General features: G+C 60.2%; 1 protein-coding gene across 4 annotated transcripts; it reads left to right on the top strand.

Moving 5' to 3' along the window:
- Positions 1-1271: 1271 nt before the first annotated feature.
- On the top strand, positions 1272-16643 carry FBXO46 (F-box protein 46). Of its 4 annotated transcripts, XM_075915042.2 has the most exons (3): positions 7072-7593; positions 9477-9645; positions 12413-16643. In XM_075915042.2, the coding sequence occupies exon 3, from the start codon at positions 12497-12499 to the stop codon at positions 14456-14458; it is 1962 nt and encodes a 653-aa protein (XP_075771157.2). In that variant the 5' UTR covers positions 7072-7593; positions 9477-9645; positions 12413-12496; the 3' UTR covers positions 14459-16643. The 4 variants fall into 4 exon arrangements, with proteins under 4 accessions (XP_075771156.2, XP_075771157.2, XP_075771155.2 ...); XM_075915041.2 differs by lacking the exons at positions 7072-7593; positions 9477-9645 and adding an exon at positions 1272-1365; XM_075915040.2 differs by lacking the exon at positions 9477-9645 and having other exon boundaries at positions 7073-7593.
- The last annotated feature ends 5018 nt before the right edge of the window (positions 16644-21661 follow it).

Raw genomic sequence — 21661 nt, forward strand, 5'->3', positions numbered from 1 at the left:
AGTCCTGCTCTCCAGGGCTATGTCTACACTCGCGGCTTCTTGCGCAAGAATCCGCAGCGCGTCCACACTGCCTGCCTGCTCTTGCGCAAGGAAATTTACAGCACGGCGTGGTAAGAGAGGGCTTCTTGCGCAAGAGCGACACTCTTTTTTAACAGGTATAAGCCCTCTAGCGCCGGAGCTCTTGCGCAAGAGGGCAGTGTGGACGCTCAGCAGGTGTTTCTTGCGCAAGAAAGCCCTATGGCTAAAATGGCCATCAGAGCGTTCTTGCACAAGAGCGTCCACACTGCCATGGATACTCTTGCGCAAAAGCACATCTCCCACATGGCAGTGCGGACGTTTTCTTGAGCAAGAGTTCTTGCACAAGAACCCTGGCGCAAGAAGCCGCCAGTGTAGACATAGCCCAGATGTGGTCCACAGCTGGGCTATGTCTACACTCGCTGCTTCTTGTGCCAGACATATGCAAATGAGGCTCATTTGCATACCTAATGAGCCGCCAATTTTGCAGAAGAGGCTCTCTCGCCAGAAGGAGCGCTCTGCGCTGCCCCTTCTTGCGCAACAAAAACCCTCTTGCGCAATGCAGCTATGCTGATTATTTTCAGACATAACGGGCTTTTCTTGCGCAAGAAGGGGCAGCGTAGAGCGCTCCTTCTGGCGCAAGAGCCTCTTCTGCAAAAATGGCGGCTCATTAGGTATGGAAATAAGGCTCGGCGATATTCCACGCTTAGCCTCGTTTGCATATTTCTGCTGCAAGAAGCCGTAAGTGTAGACATAGCCCTGTAGTACCCAGACTCCCAGCCTTGGCTCATGGGTGTCCCCATGATAGGACAATTTGCCCTGGGATGTGAGATATGCCCCACCATGATGCCCCCCCCACCCCAGAAAGCCAAGTGCAAGGATGTGGTGGCTAGGAGAGTGTCAGAAACTACAGCTCCCAGCATGCCTCTGCTCAGGCCAGAGACTACAGCCCCCAGCATGCCCCGGGTTGGATCAGCGACTACAACCCCCAGCATGCCTCTGGCCGGGCCAGAGACTACAGCTCCCAGCATGCATTACTGCTCCCTTATCTGTGCCAGAGACTACACTTCCCAACATGCCCCTGGCTGGCTCAGAGACCACAGCTCCCAGCATGCATTACTGCTCCCTTATCTGTGCCAGAGACTACACTTCCCAACATGCCCCTGGCTGGCTCAGAGACCACAGCTCCCAGCATGCCCCAGGCCTGGCCAGAGACTACAGCTCCCAGGATGCAATGCGAGGGCGCGGCGGGCGGCCGGCGCGGACCCCGGCTGCGCCTGCGCAATGCAACCCGGAAGTGTTGGGAGGAGGAGCGGCTGGGGGTGGGCAGCGCCTGGCCCCTGCCCAGGGGTAAGAGCTGGGGCGGGGGAGGGGCGATAGGGTTTGGGTCTGTGGGTGGGGGAGGGGCGTGTAGGGTGTGGGGCAGGGGCAAGTGGGGGGGTCGGGTGATGAGGGGGGCTGCTGGGGGGCGGGGTAGAGGAGGGGGATGGGGGGGTTGCTGGGGGCGGGGTAGAGGAGGGGGATGGGGGGGCTGCTGGGGGGCGGGGGAGAGGAGGGGGATGGGGGTGTTGAGTATGAGTTCCCAAGGACTGTGCCATTGAGCATCCGGGCTGCAGCCCCCCCCCTCACTCCCCCCCCCCCCCACGAGTTGGCCATTGGTTCCCATTTGCAGTGCCAGGTGTGAGGGGCTTGTCCCTCCCCTGGCGAGTCCGTATTCACCGCCCGCCAGCCGGAGACATGGCGCTTTTCCGCCTGGTCTGTTTCCCTTGTGAGCGTTTTGGGGCGAGGGCCCTCTGCACAGCACCTTGGGGGGGCCCTGTTCTTGGCTAGACGTTGGGTGCCACAGATGAGTAACGACCAGGATGCATAACAAGGATTCCGTTGTGAAGCTGCATACACAGAACCAGCCCCTCGCTCCAGACCTCAACTAGGATGTGCTCGAGGGAGTTCGGCTTTGGGGAGTGGAAGGGATTGATTGGCCCAGCAATGCTGAGGATCGATTATTTAGCTTGGCTAAATGAAGACTAAGCCCTCGGTCTTACCTACAGCGCATTGTGGACGAAGGGGTCAACCGGGGTGAAGTTCTGTGCGGGATCAGAAGCGAGAGGGCTGGGGGGCCTAGTGGGCAGAGCACGGGGCTAGGACTCAGGATATCTTTGTCTGGCTCTGCCATTGCCCTGCAGGATAATTGTGGGTGAAGTCGCCACCCTCTAGGTACCTTAGTTTCCCATCTGTGAAACAAGGATAATGATTCTACCATCCTTTACGCAACAGCTTGACAACTATTGAAAAGTACCATGTGACAGATAGTGCTTCCCAAGAGGGATGTGAATGATTAGTTGCTCGTACCCCCACTTGCTGCCTCTATCAGAAAGAGGCAGTGGAGGGAGGAAAAGGTGTTTCAAAGAGGCAGCGCTGTGTGGAGCCCGGGGTCTGCTGGCTCCATGCGGCGCTGCCACTTTGAAACGCTGCGGGGAGTACGGGGCCAGCGGGGGACTGCTCGAGTTCCCTGCTGGCCCCGTGCTCCCTCAGGCAGTCGCTACACTTCAAAGGCAGAGGTGCCCTTATCGACTATCCGATTAGCCGATTCATCTAAATTTAACATCCTTAATACCAGCACTGAATTTTCTGAGGCCAGATCCACACACCTGTGTCAATATAGCGGTGTCACTCAGGTGTGAAAAATCCACTGACTGCTACTGCCTCTCCGGGGGTGGATCATAGCTCTCTCCTGTCAGTGTAGGAGTGTCTTCACTAACTTGCTACAGCTGTACAGCTGCAGATTTGCCTGGTTTCAGTGTCCTCGCCTCAGCCAACTGCACAGCCTGCACACCAGTTGTGCAGTTCCCTGGGCTCTGATTGGCTGTGTAAGGTCTGATTTGCATAACAGTGGTGTGGTTGTTTCCCAGAAACTGTGATTTATATAATCCTGGGAGTCTGGACCGTGACCTCAGCTTGCCCATAACAAACATGGCTGCCTCCGCTTCTGGCCACCCACCCATCCCTCTCCGCTTCCTGGCCATATTCCCACAACAAACATGGCACCTCTTGTTTGGCAGTGCACCCTTCCCTCTAACCAGAGAGCACATATAATCCCCCCCCACACACACACACCCTCACCGAGCTGTTGGAGTGGGGAGTGTGAAACAGCGCAGAGGCAGTGCGGTGCAGTGGTTAGCAGAGGGCATATGGCTCCTAGATTCTTTCTGTTCTTTTGTCGCTGGAGACAATGTCAACTTAATTTCTGCTCGTTGAGTTCTCTCTCATCTCCCTGTTTTACCTCCTGACGCCCTTTGCCTGAAAAATACTGCACAGTGCTCAGTCATGTATTGAAAGGGTGGTGGGAGCCACGTTTGGTGGGGACGTACGGCTCACAGGGAAGGGGGTGAGAGGAAAGAAGGCCAGCATAACAACAGGCGGGGGTGTGTGAACCTGGGAACAGCCTTATTCTGGGCTAATCTGCGTCTCCGAGTTTATTCAGCTCGGGGCCTGGTGGTCAACTCATCTCAGTGTCTCAGATATGTTGGCAGTGGTGCAGCCTATGAGCTTGAAAAAGAATCCACAGGCTAGAGATGCCAGAAACAGCCCCTCCACCCCGCCCCATGTGTGCAGGGGAAATTAACGACATTCTTCCATGTAAGGATGTAAGAGTGTCATTGTTTAAATGAGTAACCGATAAACGTGGGCTTATCAGTTACCCAAACGGCTACCTACAGCTCCTGGTCTGGTTCACAAGGAGCTGCCTGCCACCTCATGCTGCAGGGCAGCAGGCAGATGCTGGTACACCCAGGGAGCTGGTTTAAAAGCCTGCTCCCAGTGCACATTGGCTCCCAGGAAGCAGACTCCCATCAAACAGGAGATCAAAAAGGGTAACCCCAGGGCATGCCTACGGGCAGGCTGAATGCAACTGTCATTCACCTACGGAACTCACTGCAGCAGGGTTCTCACCGAGGCAAGGCTCAAGAAAGGAATTAGGCATCTACGGGTAAGGAAAGCACCCACTATCTGATTAGTCAGTTGAACAGTAGACGAGGGCTTTGCCTCTTCCTGAGCCAATTAGGAGAGATGGTGGCAGGCAGGAGCCGGTGCATGCCAGGAGCCAGCTTTTAAGCCAGCTCCTGGGGATCTGGCTGCCACCCTGCTTGTCACCATCTAACTTTCAGCGGTTACACAGTTAGCTTCCGGAGCACCAGTGGGTTGAGTAAGCCTTCCGCAAACAAATCAGAAGATCTCGCCGCGTTCCCAGCACCCGGCTTGTATTTTGGACTTGGCTGTGTTCTGGCTGAGACCTGAGTAGATTTGAGGGCGTTTCTGAGCAGGAAGCAGTTGAGCAAACCGGGTTTTCTCACTGGAGGCGAGGGTTTGTAGGTGCGCCGACTTCCTGCTTTGGCCTGTGGCTCGTGAGGTTGGCTGGAAAACGAGAGGCTAATGTGCTGGCCAGAAAAGCTCTGGAGAAGAGCTGGCCCAAACTGGGAAGCTGCTGCTCAGCTGGAGGAAGGAGACTGTCCAAACAGCTACTGGCATTTGGTCTGCTTCCTTGCCCTTGACCATCCTCAGCCAGGCCTGGCCAGCCTCTTGCAAGGCAGGTATTACCCCCTGTTATGGATGGGGAAACTGAGGGTCAGAGAGGGGAAAGGGGTCTCCTAGGAGGAATTGATGCCACAGCTGGGAGCTGAATCCAGCTTGGTTCTCTGGACATTTGTGCACCATTGGTGGTTCCAGGTCAGTTCAGATTCCAGCAGTCGCCTCTCCTCATTGGCTCAGGAAGGGACAAAGCTCTCCCCTACTGTTCATCTGAGCAATCAGATAGGGGGTGCTTTCCTTACCCATAAATGCCTAATTCCTTTCTTGAGCCTTGCCTCGGTGAGAATCCTGCTGCTGTGAGTTCCGTAGGTGGTTGTGTTCAGCCTGCTCATAGGCATGGCCTGGGGTTACCCTTTTTGAGCTCCTGTCTGATGCCACCCCTCTGCTCTCCAGCCCGGGAGCGCGCGGCAGCGGATGAGGCATGTGGGCGCGTGCATGAAAGGGGTTGAGGGTTTGTAAATGTCAAATTCCTGCCTATGCCCTATGAAGCAGTTGTCACTGGTCAGGAAAGGCTGCTGCTGGGCATCGCAAGCCCAGCCCAGAGTCACAGCAGCAGCTGCTGCCCAACGGCTGTGCTGGAAGGGAGCTAATCGAAGCTCTGAGACGCTTGTGCTGGGTGGTGTCACAAAATACCACAATATCTGTCCCTGTGGGACTTACAACACCCTCTTCATCAGGGCAGCTGGCCGATTCCGGCTAGGGGTTGTCCGAAGGGCTGCGTTTGGGTGGAGACGAGGCTTGGAAACCGCAGCAAACCACACCTCTCCCGCTGCATCCCTGCGGTCAGCAGCCCTCCGGAGAAGCAGCCAGATGCTGCAGCAAGGGGGACTCTGGGAATTCTTTGTGTGCTGGAACTTGTGGTGGGGGGGGGGGGGGGGGAGAGAGACTGGGTCTGAGACTGGGATGCTGGGGCAGCTCCCTGCTGGATCTGACTTTGCAGCTGGCGACAGGTGTTGGCAGCCAGATGTGGTCATGGGGGGAGGGGGTGCTGCGGAGTGGGGGTGCAGAGCAGGGCTGGTAAATCCCCCTCTGTACTCGGGCCAGGCCTGCGGCGAGTGTTTCCATGCTGAGGCTTAGCTCTCCAGAGCAGATGGCTGTAGCTTTGCCTGTGTACCAGGGGCTGCAGTCCCTTTAAATGCAGCTTGTCAATCAGGGCAGAGGCAAGGGAGTGTCTCAAATTGGCAACTTTCTTGCAGAAGCGAAACAGAAGGCAAGAGAGGCTGATGGTACCAGAGTAGCTTAAAGGGGCGCCCCACAACTGACTGGCCTGGTCTGTGCCCTCCTGAGGCTCCTCACGTCCAGAGCCTTTTGGGAGGGGGGGGGGGGGCAGGCTAGTAGATTTTGTGTTCTCCAGTCCCACAGGGGAACTGGAGTGCAGTGCAGGCTCCTCAGTGCTTGGGGGGGGGCGGAGCCAGGCAAGTTGGGGGCCACATCTGGCCCCCAGGTTCCCCTCCCCTGCTTTAGGGTATTGTTTGCTGCCCGTGTAGAGGCCTCTTGTTCTTAGCTGTTGCTGTGGTCTGAGTGCCACTGCATGGGACAGTGAGCGACACTAGGCGTGTGGGTTATACCAGCACTCACCCACCTGCTCCTCTGCCTTTCCTTGTGCGTCTCTGGCTTGCTTCCTGGTGCTTTGCAGTGGCCCTGGGCTTCAGGCAGCCAGCATCTGGCTGCTGTGTGGCTCCGGGGAAGGTGTGTGGCCTTTGGGTGAGTTTTGATGGACAGATCCCCAGACCTACCCTGCCCGGAAGCGAAGCCGTGCAAAGTCCCACATTCGCAGGCATCACCCCTGTCAAGCTGGCCTGGCCACAACTTCTTCAGGCAGGAGTCACTTTGGAGCCTCAGAGACGAGGCTGAGGGGGGGACAGTGGAGGCCTGGAATGGGGGCAGATCTTGCCTCTGCTGTGGTGACCTCATTGGAGGGATGGCCAGAGACTGTGCTACCCCACAGAGACCTGGACCTGGCCTTTTGGAGGCCTCCCCGCCCCAAAGGGGATATTTCTGCTGCTGGCTCCGGGAGATCAAGTGGGGAAGCCCTGAGTTTACAGAGCTAAAGGTTCAGGGTCGAGGAGTCCAGCGCTGCTGGGTACCCCCACGCAGCTGAGATTCGTTCAGAGGCTCAGTTGGTGGATCAAGGGCCCCATGGTGATAGTGTAAAGGAGGTGGGGCCAGCCTGGAGGCCAAGGAGTGAGTCTGCTGCCCCAGAAAGGCCTAGGAAGGGAAGGACCCCCACCCCCACCCCCCAGCTGGCATAATGGGCTGGAGGATTCCCTGGTGCTTGGAGACTTTCCAAGAGCTGGGGTGGGTCTGGTTCTAGCTCACCCAGAAATATCCCCCGGGGGGGGGGTCTCTGCTGGGGGTTATGCAGGGGGGAGGCTGGCTCGGAGGGGGGGGGGCGAAGCGAACCAGGAGCTCCAGGGCTTTTGGGCCCTGTGCACCTGTCGGGGGAGGCTCTGGCCTTTGGCCCCCTGAGCTTCAGGCTCTGCCCCGACCCACAGCAGGAGGCAAGAGTTGAGAGAGGCTGCTCCAGGTCCCTAGGCCCCCAGCAGGGCAGTCTGCGGCTCCCAGCTGCCAGGGCAGCGCAAGGTGCGCGGCTGCGCTTGCGGCCGGGGCTGGGAACACCGCGACGCTCCCTCCGCGGGCAGCCCCTGGGTAGGCTGAGGTTCGCCTGTCATCCATATATGGGCATGCCCCAAACTCGGCCTTCTGATTGGCTGCCTGCCCCATGCATATGTCTGTCAACAAATGGCTGGAGCGGGCCGGGGGGGTCCGGGATCAAAGGCCCCTATTGTAGTGTAGGGACCGGCGGGCCCGAGGAATGGGGACGCGGCCCCTTTAAGGACCAGGTGCCCCCGGCAGCCGGAGGGGGGGGCCGATGCGGGGGCGGCCCGGCCCTGGGTGGCTCCGGTGTCGATCCCCCGCCCCCCCCCAGCTGCTCTGCAACCGGTGGCTGCAGGGCCCGGGCGCGGATCGGGGCCCCCCGCCTGCGGGGCTCGGGTAAGGCAGCCGGGCTGGGCGGGGGGAGGGGCTGGGCGTGTTGGGGGGCGAGCCAAGGGCGCCCCCTCCGGCCAAGCGGGGCGCCCCGGGCCAGGGGAAGGTCGCGCCGCCCTTACAGCGGCGGACCCTGGGACACTGAACCCTGCCGGGGCTGCAGGTGCGAGGGGGAAACTGAGGCACGGGGAGACCCAAGTGACTTGCCCAAGGTGGCCGGGGTTGGCTCCCAGGGCTGAGCTGGCCGTGGGGGTGGGGATTATTATTTAGCTCCGTGGGGAAGCCGAGCCAGGCAGCGCTGGATGGCTGGCCTGGGCCCGACATTTGGGTTGGGTTTCTTCCCGAGTTCTGGCGCGGAGCACCCGAGCCGCTTGTTTTAATTTCAGAGGGGACCCCACATCTTCTCCAGCTCCCGTGAATGGGGAGGGGGGGATGCCGCCTGGGGTGGGGCGGGCAGGTGCAGCAACTGGCCCCTCTGCCTGCGGAAAACGAGGCAGCTTGGGAAAAGCGAGGGGGTGGGCAGGCGAAGGGGTATCCTCACCCCCCACCCCCAAACCGCTGTCCTGAGGGAGCGAAAGGGCTCAGCAGATAAGGCAGGTTTGGGGTCTGTGCGTGGTGCAAGTAACACCCCCCACCCCCTCCCCGAAGGGCATGTGGGGTGTTTTGTGCTCTTGTCCCCCCCCCTTGCTTGAGTGCAGGGGGGGGTAGCTAGAGGACTTAGCTTCCCGCTTCCCTGCCCTGCGTCTTCAGACCAAAGCCAGCTCTGCCCTGAGCCACTCCGAGACTGCCCCGGGGGCTGGTTATCATGCCCTTGCTGCTTGGGTTTGTCTGGTGCTGGCGGTGCCCAGGACTTGCCCCACGGCTCTGATCCGATACGGGGCAGCACCTGTCTCTCTTGCAAAGGGCGCAGCCCCTGATGGAAAGCTGGCTGCGTGCCCTTGGGCTCCTGTTGTGGCCCGGGGGCGGGCATGCCTGGGAGCCCTCAGCATAACAACAACTAGAACCCCGTCCTCATGTTACAGATGGGGAAACTGAGGCACGGAGGGGCAGTGATGTGCTAAGAGTCAGGGCAGAGCTGAGAACAGAATCCAGGTGCCATCCACTGGGGCACGTCCCTGGCCTGGGATGTTGGGGGTGCCTGCTTTTAAATACCCCTCTGACATCTCCTTTTAATATCAGCTCCCTGCTGCCCTCTCCAGCCCACGCCCACGGCTGTCAATTCTGCCAGGATTTCTGCCCCCGCCGATGTTCCCTCTCGTTTTTTCCATCCATGCCCGTAATAAATTTTGTTCTATGCACTCAAGCAAGTGCAAATGTGCACCCCACGGCTTTGCCTGGCAGGCTGGGTGTCTGTCTTGCTGGCAGTGTTGCCCACCGCACAGGGAGGAGTTTAACTGGCCGTCTCAGAGCCTTGCATGCGCCATGCTTGACTGGCCCCGGCTCCTGCGAGGGCCCCTGGCAGCTACCCCTTGAGCCCTCTGAGCTTGGAAGAGGAGCCTGCTGCTCTGTCCCCTAGCTCCTGTGACGCTCCCAACCCGTGGAGCAAGACTTGTGCCAAAGGCTGGTTGCTTTTTCTCCCTTCTGCCCCTCCCTAGCAGGGGCAGGGCAGCGAAACTGAGCGTATAGTGAAAGGAGGCTGGGAGTTGCCCGATGAGCTTGCGGAACTCATTGCCACATGATGCTGCGGAAGCCAAGCGTTCGATTGGCTCCCAACGGGCACGGCCCACGGAGGCTTGCTAGGCTCTAGGTGCATGTTTCGGCGAGATTGGAACTGACCATTAACTGATGGGGGCAGCTATTCTTGCACCTTCTCCTGTGGCAGCCGGTTGGAGCCGGGATACCAGGGCAGATGGGCTCCTGGTCTGATGAATTCTTTTACGCATCTCTAGCCCTGCTGGCCTAGGGAGGCGGGTCTGTGCCCAGTGTGTCTCCCAGAAATTCCTTCTGCTGCCCAGGGGGCGAATGTGCCAGTTGCTTCTGCAACCACCGCCTGGAGAGGTAGCAGAAGTGGAGGCTTCAACCTGCCTCTCGTCCCCACTTGCCATGGCTCCCCCAGAGGTACGAGAAGACCGTCAGGGGAGAGCTCTTCTAGTCCTGTTTGGCAGCTTCATTGTCCTAGAGCTGGAGTGAGGAACCTCAGGCCCCGGGGGCCGGATGCGGCCCTCGGCATGTCTGGATCCGGCCCCTGAGGCTCAGGGCCCAGCCCCAACACTGGGGAGCCCCTGCTGGCCCCTTGGGGGCTGGTGCACACAAAATCTCCTAGGCTGCCCCCCCCCCCCCAGGCTGTGGTGTGCAAGGGGAATGTGGGGACTGTTTTTCTCCTTCTCGGTCGGGGGTGTTGCGTGCGGCCCTCAACTGATTTTCCTGTGGGTCGGTGGCCCCCAACCCAAAGCTGGGAGACACAGGGAGACGTAGCGGGCCTGGGGAAAGTGCTGCGTGCGGGTGCCTATCCCCGAGCTGGGACTGGTTCACACAGGCTGGATTCCCCAGGGTCCTGATCCCATGGGGGAGAGCAGCAGGCCAGGCCAGCTGCGGCCCTTCAAAGACCTTTCTTTGGGTTAATGAATTGACTGAGGACTGCATGCTGGCTCCCCCCCCACCCACCCCCCCCCCCGCCAAATGATGGCAGAATGGTTCCCCCCACTCCCGGCCACGTCCGGTCCCAGGGCTTTGACCCCATGGCCGTGTTGGCCACCTGGGGCCTGCCTGGTGGCTTGATGGGATATCAGAGCCGTACTTTGCCACCCCTTCCTGGCAACTCCCCTTCCCTTCTGCTGGTAAATGACTCGGGATGGTCCTTGGCCCTGAATTGGGAGGGGAGCGGGGGAAGGCCGGGGCACTGTACGCTGCCACCGGCGCCTTGGTGCAAATCGGGCACGGAACAGGCTCCGGAACGCCCCCAGCTGGGGCACTGAGTCTGCTTTTCCACACTGCCACAGGCTCCTCTCGGAGAGGGACCAGGATGGGGGGAGCTGCTTTCCCGATCACCGGCTGGCTCGGGACCACAGAACGCGTTCCCTCTCTGGGAGAGGCGGAAATCGCACGAGCTGCAGAGTAGCTGGGGCGTCTCCCATCTGTCGGGCAGGGATCGGTTGTGCAGAGACCGGCCTGGGGACAACGTGCTCGCCAGCTTGTCCTGCAGCCCCACGCCCTGGCCAGCCCCCCTTCGGCCCTCGCCCGTCTAGCTTCTCTGGCCGGCGAGCCTGGCGCTGAAGTGGGATGGAGGGACGGGGGGATTGGAGTAGGAGCAGCGAGGTTGTTTTCCTTTGGGTTTGGTCCTGTGGCCACTGCCGTGGGGATCCGGTTCTGGGCACCACGTTTCAGGGAAGAGGTGGAGAAATCGGAGAAGGTTCAGAGAAGAGCAACAGAAGTGATGAACGCTCTAGGAGACATGCCCTAGGAGGGGAGGCTGAAAGAACTGGGCTTGTTTAGTTTGGAAAAGAGAAGACTTAGAGGGGACATGAGAGCGGTTTTCAAGGACCTAAAAGGGCGTCACAAGGAGGAGGGAGAAAACTTGTTCTCCTTGGCGTCTGAGGCTAGAACAAGAAGCAATGGGCTTAAACTGCAGCAAGGGAGGTTGAGGTTGGACATTAGGAAAAACTTCCCACCTGGCAGGGTGGTGAAACACTGGAATAAATTGCCTAGGGAGGTTGTGGAATCTCCATCACTGGAGATATTTAAGAGCAGGTTGGTCAGGGATGATCTAGACGGTGCTTGGTCCTGCCGTGGGCAGGGGGCTGGACTCGATGGCCTCTCGAGGTCCCTTCTAGTTCGAAGATCTACTGGAGAGGGGTCAGGGAAGAGCTACAAGAATGGCTGAAGGCTTAGAAACCTGCTTTGGAGAGATTCCCACAGCGCCGTCTCTTTAACAAAGAGCGGGTTTGGGGCAGGGGAGCTGTTGCCGGAACACCCTGGTCTAGGGAACCGGAGGATCCGCTGTAAGAACCGGGCCCGTTGGGATCCAGGAGCTTGCGGGCGATGGAGCTCCTGGCTCTTTCCTTAGTTGGCTCCGTACAGAAGCAATGCTTTGCGGCCCACGATGCTGATCCTGGGTTTCCCTAAGGCGCTAGGATACGCTGCTGCTGCATAGGGTGCAAAAAACTTGGGGAGTGGGGAATGTTCCCTCTGATCTTTTCCATCCATGTGCAGATTTTGTGCGGAATAAATGTTTGATGTGCACCAAGGCGTAGAAACCAAAAAACCACCCCAGTGGCGGGCGGTCTGCTAAACAGCTGAGAGACATCTGACTGCCTCCTTAGGGACCGCTCAAGTGCACGGCTTACAGGGGACACTGCTGAGGCAGCCCCCACTTCCCCCCGGCTTCCCTGCCCCATTGCTCTTCAAGGCTTGACAGGGATAGGGCCCTTCCCGAACCCCATGTCGTCAGGGTCCTCGGGTTTGCTGCTGTTCTGCCTCGGGTGCTATACCCCCCAATCCCCCCGGGCAGCGACTGATCCCGTTTTGTTCTTAGCTTTGGTGGTGTCCAGTGGCAGAGAGTTCCACAGGTTCGTGTATTGTATTCCCTCTCACCCGTAGGAGCTTGCTGTCTGTCCTTTTGGCTGGCGGTCCTGCCTGCTTGTCCCAGGACATGGGGCGAAGGGACGCACCCAATTCGCTTTCCCGGCTGTGCTCCATCCCCTCTCAAAAGGGGGTGATCGCCAGTGCCCCCCCCCCGCTGTGGGGCCACCGGAAGGACAGGGGGGTCAGCAATGGGTTGGTGCTGGAAGGCTCCCCTCCTGCCCAGGGAGAGGTGACCACCCCAGGCTGGCAGAGCACGACAGGTTCCCGCAGCCTTGCTGATCGACGTGTCTCTCTCCCTCCCCAGGTGGCTCCGAGCCGGTGACGACCTCGGGGGCCGGCGCCAGAGCGCCATGAGCTAGGGGGGCCCGGCCTGCGCCGTGCGCCCGTGATGGAGCAAAACGCCTTCCCGCACGTCCAGCTCTGGTGCCCCCGGCCCTTCGGCACCTACTCCCAGAACAAGCCCTGCAGCGGGGGCGGTCCGGTGAAGAAGGCCTTTGGGGACTTCGCCTGCAGGACCAAGGAAGGGGAGGGCAGTGGGGAGGCCTGCTCCGAGAACACCCCGCCTGCCCCGGCCCCGCCACCTCCCCCGGCCCCCCCCAGCCCCAGCCAGGGGGAGGAGGGCCGGGTGCTACTAGACACCTGGTACGTCATCAAACCGGGCAACACAAAAGAGAAGATCGCCTTCTTCGTGGCCCACCAGTGCAGCAGCGCCAGCCGCGCCAGCGCCATGAAGGTCAAAGGGAAGTGGGGGAGCGACAGCTCCAAGGCCAAGCGCCGCCGGCGCTCCCACGACCCCAGCAGGGGCAAGCCGGGCCCGGGGAAGGAGAAGGACAGCAGCAAGGAGGCGGAGGACGTGTTCCTGTGCCCCGAGGCCCCCGCCGAGCCGGCCGGTGACACGGACCTGCTGTCCGTGGCCGAGATGGTGGCCCTGGTGGAGCAGCGGACGGCGCTGGCGCTGCAGAGCTACTCGCGGCCTGGCCCCGGCGGGGCGCCCGTCGCCCCGGCCCCCCCCGTGGTCTTCCTGGCCACGGAGCAGGAGAAGAAGGCGGCGGGCGGCGGGGAAGGCCCCGACTGCAGCCGGGTGGCCGAGGCGGTGGCCCATTTCGAGTCGCAGCAGCAGGAGCGGGGCGCGCTGCGGCCGAACGGGCTGTGCCGCGAGTCGGCCGAGTGCGTGGCCAATGCCCAGCACAGCCCCGGCGAGGTGCGCATCGCCTTCCGCATCTCCAGCAGCCGGGACCCCCGCTCGCCCCCCGAGGCGGGCGCCGGCACCCGCCCCAACTGCATGTTCATGAGCTGCGGGGCCGGGGGCGCGCCCGCCAGCGCCAAGGACAAGATCACCTGCGACCTCTACCAGCTGATCAGCCCCTCCCGCGACGCCCTGCCCAACAACGTGGACTTCCTGCTGTCCAGCGCCGCGCCCAAGGGCGATGGGGCCGGCGAGCCGCCCGACGTGGAGATGAGCTGTGGCGAGAGCCAAGCCTTGCCGGGCAAGCTGGAGGCCGGGCCGGACGGCAGGGCCGGGGAGAAGCTGGGGGGGCCGGCGGCCGCGCCCCGGGACTGTGTGGCCGGCTTCCACGTGGACGTGGTGGTGACGGGCGTGGTGGATCAGTGCGTCTTCTTCGGCAAGGACAGCACCAAGAACATGAAGGAGGAGACGGTGTGTCTGACGGTGGGGACCCCCACCCCGGACGGGCTGTGCTCCACCTGCGAGGACCCGCCCCCTGGCCAGCTCTTCTTCCTCCACGCCCCCAGGCCCGAGGACACCCGCGAGGCCACTGGCTCTCTCCTGGACAGCAAGAACAACACCTGCGACGGGGGCGCGGATTGGCCGGACGGGCCCGGGCTGGAGCCGGCCAGCTCGGACACCTCGCTCTGCCGCCTGTACCGGCACGTCTCCCACGACTTCCTGGAGATCCGCTTCAAGATCCAGCGCCTGCTGGAGCCCCGGCAGTACATGCTGCTGCTCCCCGAGCACATCATGGTGAAGATCTTCAGTTACCTCCCCACCCAGTCGCTGGCCGCCTTGAAATGCTCCTGCCACTACTTCAAGTCCATCATCGAGACCTTCGGCGTGCAGGCCACGGACTCCCGCTGGAACCAGGACCCGCTGTACCGGGACGACCCCTGTAAGCAGTGCAAGAAGCGGTACGAGAAGGGGGACGTGTCGCTGTGCCGCTGGCACCCCAAGCCCTACCACCACGACCTGCCTTACGGACGCTCCTACTGGATGTGCTGCCGGCGCACGGACAGAGACACGCCGGGCTGCCGGGTGGGGCTGCACGACAACCACTGGGTGCTGCCCTGCGACATGCTGAGGGACCGAGCGGCCAGGCGGGAGGACGGGAGGTGAGGGGGGCGGGGGGCAGAGGCGGGGGCCTGCGAGGCCGCGTGTGTGTGTGTGTGTGTGTGTGTGTGTGTGTGTGTGTGTGTGTGTGTGTGTGTGTGTGTGTGTGGTTTGGTTTGGTTTGGTTTGGTTCGAGTGCCTGGTTGTCTGGGGCCGATCGGAACGGAACGGCAGTCCCCTGCCCGAAGAAATTGACTCGCCCACGTGCAAAGCTCTATGGGGCCCGATCGCCGGCTCCCCCCATCACCCGCCTTCCTCAGGCGGGAGCCGTGGTGTGCGCCGGCCTTGCAGCGTGCTGGTGGCTCGGGGGGGACCGACTGGGACGTCTGCCTACGCCCGTATCTGGCCCCTCTTCCGCCGCTCATCCCCGGGGGTGACCCCTGGTAAGTGAGGGCTGGTGGGTTTGCCCCCATTCTCCTCCTCCAGCCCCCTTTTCCGGAGCAGAGCCTGGCGGTGGGCGGGAGCGTTGCCGCGGAGCTCAGATCGGCCTCTCCGAGAGAGGGCGCTGTGCTCCTGGCCTGCCCAGGGGCCCGTTTCCCACCCGCATCGCTGGCGCCGGCACGGAGCAGGGGCGAGAGGCAGGCAGGCGGGCCTGGCGCTGCGCGGGAGACCTTGGCAAGCCAGGACTGGGCAGGCCTTGCCCACGCCTGCTTTGTTGCCGCCCACAGCCGGCCGCAACTTAACAGGGTCCTAGCAAGCGGGGCCGGGCGTTGGGGGTGGGCACGACTGGGCTTGTCTCCATTTCAAGGGTGCTCAGCGCCTCCCCGCTGCGTTGGCGGCTCCAAGCCCGGCGCTCCCCACTGCGTGGTCCCCCCCAGCCCTTCTCCAGCGGCTCACAGCGGCCAGGGACTGGTGGGGGGGGGTCCCTCGCCCTCTCTGGTGTCCCTCCCACCCCCGTCCCTGCCTACATGCGGCAGCTTCTCCGGAGCCGAGGGCCCTGCTTCAGTTTGTGGCTGCCAGTCTGCGGGGGCTGCGGCTACAGGCCATCGCCTGGTCCCTCCCCTTCTAGCCGCATTGCCTGGGGGGGGTTCAGCAGGGCCTGGCCCCGATCCTATCGGCCGACATCACTGTTTTGGGGTCCAGCTCTGTAGCTCCAACCCGCTTCTGCACTGGTGGGGAAAGGGACCCAGCTCGCCCCACCCCAGGCTACAGCGTGACCCAGAGGTAGCCCAGAGGCGTTTCCGATGGGCCCTGCCGCCGGCTGGAGGTCGGCCGGGGCCTGTTGGCTTCACTGGGGCCCTCAGCCTGTGCCTGGAACTGGGGCAAACAGCTATGGCGGCCTTCACCCTGCCCCTTCGCCCTCCACACGGCCTTATCCCCCATCCAGCCTCTGGCAGCCGGCAGTGTGATGCCACCAGCGGGTCCAGGGGCATTTCTCCCCCGGCTACCGACTGTTCCTGGCCGTCCTTTTCGCAGCCTTTTCATTTGAACCCATAAACTCCCCCCCCCCTTCCGCCACCACAAGTTGCCTTGAAATCGTCTTTCCTGGTCCCCCGGTTCACACTCTAGTAGGGTCCGTCTACGCTTGCTCCCTAGTTCCAACTACGGCTGCAAAAGTAGGCGACCGAACTTGCTAATGAAACGGGGATTTGAATATCGCGCGCGTCATTAGCATGATCTTGCCTGCGCGTTACTCTGATCGCCAGCTGATTCGAACCAGGAAGTGCGCTCCGGGCCTCATTTTTTGAGGAGTAACGTGAGTTCGAACCAAGGGGTTTGATTCACACTAACGCGGCCCGGAGCGCACTTCCTGGTTCGAATCAGCTGGCAATCGGAACAGCGCGGGCGAGATCATGCTAATGAAGCGCGGGATATTTAAATCCCCGCTTCATTAGCAATGTCAGTCGCCTACATTTGCATCCCTAGTTCGAACTAGGATGCGAGTATAGACGGACCCGTATAGTGGGGCCGGCGCCGGGTCTCGTATCGCTGAGCCCCCGTGGGCTAGGGCTGCGCCTCAGGCCCCAGCTAATATGCTCCCAAATCGGGGAGGGTCTCCCCCACCTTCCCCCCCCCCCCGTGCCCCAAGGAAGCCGCCAGCCCGTGGTGCTCTGGTCCTCCAGGTGCTGATCCGGTTTGGGGTCCCCCTGCACGGGCCCGGCGCCGCCTGGTATTTATACGCCTGTCTCTGCATGTGTGACATTTCAAATGACTGTTGAGTGGAAAACAAATTAAACGGCAGAAAAACCGACCGGGGGGAGCGTGTGTGACTTTTCTTTCTCGCTCATGGTTGGTCTCGGCCCTCGGCGCAAAGGGGCTTGTGGAAGTTGGGGCGCTCGCTTCCCATACTTTGCTGTGCGAACGGCCGTCCCGCCGGACCCAATCAACCCCGTCCCTCTGCCGCCCAACCGGGTGCCGTGAAAGGCTGGCTGTGCGTTTCCCATCGGCTCGCCTGCCTTTCCCTGGGATCGTTCCTCAGAGCGGGCTCCGCTGCCCCGTTCACGTGCTAGTGGCATTGAGGGCTGCCTCTGGGGTAGCCCCATTGAAACGAAATGGGCAAACCAGCCGTTTGACCCCCCGTGTCCGGCTCGCTGCAAATTCAGGCAGGCACCTGCCTCACGTTTGGGTCACGGGTGGGAGGAGCAGCTAGAGCCAAAGAAATAAAGTGAGACGCAAGAGGGGGACAGGCGGGAAACTTTCTAAGAACGAACAACAGAATTTTTGCCAAAATTTGCCATGGGAATGTTGGAACTGTGGGGGGGGGGGGGGGGGGAGTTAAAATATTGCAATCGGGCTTCCCTGCTGCAGTGCCTCATGGGAGTTGTAGTTTGGATGTGTCACCTTGTCACTGGGAACCCTGGCTTTCCAGATGCACCTTGCACGCTGCTCAGGTCTACGCTGCACCCGGAGCTGAAATAAGCAACCCAGTTTGAGCGCCGCAAATGGCCTCGCTTATTTCGAAACAGCTTCTTCCGTACGTTTCGAAAGAACCCGCGGTTCCGAAACGACCCTTCTTCCACGTGGAACGAGGTTTGCGGGGACGTCGGAATGGCGCGCCCGTTGTACTTCGAAATAACGGGATGCTGTGAAGACGCAGGAGAGCTATTTCAGACCCTCCGGTATCCCGAAATAACGCCGCAGTGTCGACGTAGCCAGAGAGGGGCTGCTGAAGTTGGAAAGTCCAGCCTGTAAAAGGTAACGGGCTTATTGGCGGGGTTAAAGTTGGGGGGGATCTTTTTTGAATCTAAGCTGTCTGCTGGAAGCAGCTAGCTGCCTTTTGTGAATAATTTTGTTAACAGCCCAGTTTTTTGTCCAAAAAGTGGGGGTGGTAATTTGTGGCCACATTGAGGGCTGTCTCTGCCCCCCAGTCTGGCTAGACTTTCCCTTCCTCTGCACTCTAGGAAATACCCACATCCACATTTTATGGTGGCAAGATTTGGCTGGGTCCCTGGGGTGATTATGGGAAGGTGGAGGACTCGCAGTGCTTGTCCGGAGCTAGCCTGCCACCCCCACTGCTGGGCATGAGTTGTGCTAATGCAGATGTCAGCCCTGCTGCGCTGTGGATGAGAGATGAATGAGGCGCAATGCTCCGGTTCTAGCTCGATCAATAACTCTGCAGTGAAGAGATGTGTGCGCATTCCTAGCAGGCATGGTGCTAGGTACGTGCCACCCGCCCTCCTAACTTTCCGCCTGTGTTGAGGGGCACTACAATTTAAAGGCGACCAAGTCAAAACTGATTTAAGCCAGGTTGCTTCCCATGCTGCTCCACTGACTGGTGGAACTCCCTGCTGCATGATGCTACAGAGGCCCAAGAGTTGAGAGAGCTTCTGGAAAGGACTGTGTGCTGCTATGGCTAACAAGCCTCTCAAGCAAATGCTGAACAAGTCCCGGAAGGTCTCCTCATGTCAAAAAAGATATTTTGGCCTTGGAAAGGGTTCAGAAAAGGGCAACTAAAATGATTAGAGGTTTGGAACGGGTCCCATATGAGGAGAGGTTAAAGCGACTGGGACTTTTCAGTTTAGAAAAGAGGAGACTGAGGGGGGATATGATAGAGGTCTATAAAATCATGAGTGGTGTGGAGAGGGCCGATAAAGAAAAGTTATTTATTAGTTCCCTAAATAGAAGAACTAGAGGACACCAAATGAAATTAATGGGGAGCAGGTTTAAAACTAATAAAAGAAAGTTCTTCACACAGCGTGTAGTCAACCTGTGGAACTCCTTGCCAGAGGAGGCTGTGAAGGCTAGGACTATAATAGAGTTTAAAGAGAAGCTAGAGAATTTCATGGAGGTTAGGTCCATAAAAGACTATTAGCCAGGGGATAAAATGGTGTCCCTGGCCTCTGTTTGTCAGAGGCTGGAGAGGGATGGCAGGAGACAAATCACTTGATCATTGTCTTCGGTCCACCCTCTCTGGGGCACCTGGTGCTGGCCACTGTCAGTAGACAGGATACTGGGCTAGATGGACCTTTGGTCTGACCCAATACGGCCGTTCTTATGTTCTTATGTAAGGACTGTGAACCAGCCTGCTTCTGGGCAGGAGGGAATTCGCCGAGGGTAGGTTATCCACTAATGATCCTTCCACAGGGATATGTGCACCCTCCTCTGGCACTAGTCACCAATGTTCCCTCTAATTTTTTCCATCTGGGTGTGGAATATATTTTATGTGCACCAAGGCACATGCCGATGTGCACCACCAGCGGTGGGAGTCCGTGGGTGCTCGTTAATCAGTTGGATCTCTCCTGAGAAGCCACTCAAGTACTCAGCTTATAGGGAACACTGCTGACCATTGGGTGGCCCCGCTCACCTGCGGGAATGGCTCACCTTGGTGGCTGGGAGCACAGGGCCTGCGGCCTGCCTTCCTGCACCCCCTCTCTGGTCCTACTTCCCCAGCTTGATGCCCAGCAGTTGCTTTACCAAGCTGGTGGGGGTGGACAGGGCTTGGAGGGAGAGCCGCCTGGAGTTTGGGCTTAGCAGAGAGAAAGGGAAGAGGGTGACTTGCTCCCGGTCCGGAAGAACCTACCTGAGGATCAAAACTTTGCTCCTGGCCACGCAAAGGACGTACCTCAGGGCTGGAAGGTGCCGCCGGAGGAACTGCGAGTGGAATTTCGTAACAGGTAAGGGGCCGTCTGTAAACCATGTAACCTTGGGCGACTGATTTCTCCAAAGCCCCCTTCTAACACGGAAACAACCGGGCAAAACTAAGGAGTCCGTCCTAGGGGTTAGGTAACGCACGGACCGCTCCTAATGAACAAGTTGCGCAGTTTCCTCTGGTGCATAGGGGAGTCATGGCAGCTTTGAAATCAGGGCTGGGTTTCTACCAGCTCTGCCTTAGGAACAGATCTCTGGCCCGTGCTATCCAGCAAGGCTGGATCCCAGCTAGCAGATCTCTGGCCCGTGCTATCCTGCAAGTCAGTCACGCTTGTCCCAGCTAGCAGAGCCGGTCTTAGGGGCGGGTGAGCCAGGTGGCCTTAGAGCCATCTCCGGGCTCCCCCGGGCTGGTAATGTGCTTTAGGTAACCACCCTCGTGTCCAGAAGTCTCAGGGGGAGCCGTGTTAGTCTGCAACTGAAAAACCGTAAACAGCCAATGGTCCTCGGGGATGTTAAAATTAGATTAATCATCTGATCGAATCGTCGATGGAATTTCCATGGACAATCTGATGAGTCGATAAGGGGCGCTTCCCCTTTGAAAAGTAGCAAGAGTCCGCCCGGCTGTTGCTACCTTTCAAAGGGGGAATACTCTGAGTCCCCCACTGCCCCGGGCTCCACACGGCTCTACGGCTTTGAAATGTACAAGAGCCCCAGTGGAATGCCACCACTGCGCCCCCTGCTTCCTCTCACGGAGCTGGAGCTGGGGGGGGGGGACCGGCTTTTAAGCCAGCTCCCCCCCAGCACTCCCTCCTCTCCCCCCCCTTTGCTGCCTCTTTCTGATAGAGGCAGCAAGGGGGAGAAGCGACGAGTCGCCCAGTGTGTCGATTAGTCGCTTACATCCCAAACGGTCCTGCAGCACCTTATGGACGGTATCGTGAGCTTTCGTGGGCACAACCCACTTCTTCAGATGACTGGAGCAAGGGGTCCAGAGGGACAAGTAAATTGCAGAAAAAGAGGGGACGGGGAGGGAAAGAGAAGGTGGAAAAAATCTTGTCCATGTTACATGAGGCTACTAGAGTGGGCTGTAAGTGCCCGATACTTGGCTTTGGATGTCACGAGGGGGTGGACTGGATCTTTGTTCAACTTTGATTAAAGGTGTCATATTGCAAATGAAGGCAAGTTGGGCAGTTTCTCCCTCCAGCTGGTTTTTGAAATGGCTCTTGGATCCCTGAGAGCCTTTGGCGGGTGATCCCGACAGGTTTGGCCGGGAGGCTAAGCGCTAGCCCTTCATCTGCCCCTCTCAGCTCTGCCCTGCTGCTCCTGCCCTCTGCCTTGGAGCTGCCCATTGCTTGATGTGCAGCACACAAGAAGAAGAAGAAGAGGAGGGGGCACTGATGTCAGGGTGCCCCTTCCTCCACCTTGGACTCCATCCCCACAGAGCAGAGGGGGGCAGGGGTAAGGGGGCAGACTCTGGGGTGTGTTTGGGGGTGTGATGGACCCAGGGATGAGCTCGGGGTAGGGGGTCAGACCCTGGGGTGTGTTTGGGGGTGTGATGGACCCAGGGATGAGCTAGGTGTAGGGGGTCAGACCCTGGGGTGTGTTTGGGGGTGTGATGGACCCAGGGATGAGCTGGGGGTAGGGGGTCAGACCCTGGGGTGTGTTTGGGGAGTAGGGGGAGGCCCAGGGGTGTGTTTGGGGGTGTGATGGACCCAGGGATGAGCTGGGGGTAGGAGGTCAGACTCTGGGGTGTGTTTGGGGAGTAGAGGGAGGCCCAGGGGTGTGTTTGGGGGTGTGACGGGCCCAGGGATGAGCTGGGGGTAGGGGTCAGACCCTGGGGTGTGTTTGGGGAGTAGGGGGGACCCAGGGGGGCCCGTGTATGACGCTTTTCAACATGCCCGTGTGATGAGGTGTCCTTATCTGGCCCTGCCCCCATGTGGGCGTGTCCTGATTTAACCCCTCCCCCGAGGGCGTGGCCCTACCCCCTTCCCACGCCCCGCTCCCATGGCCCCGCCCTGGCTCCCCCTCTTGTGGGCGGGTCTTGAGGCTCGCCCCGCCCACAAACGGGAGGGGGCCTTTATAGAGAGCGGCCGCGCGGGGGGCGTGGTTGGATTGTGCCCCGCCCTCCGGCCGCGGCTCCCCCTCGGTGGGCGGGGCCTGGCCGTGCCCCGCCCCGGGGGCGGA

The sequence above is a fragment of the Pelodiscus sinensis genome, chromosome 18 (genome assembly GCF_052426305.1).
Source record: "Pelodiscus sinensis isolate ZL-2025 chromosome 18, ASM5242630v1, whole genome shotgun sequence".
NCBI classification, from domain to species: domain Eukaryota; kingdom Metazoa; phylum Chordata; order Testudines; family Trionychidae; genus Pelodiscus; species Pelodiscus sinensis.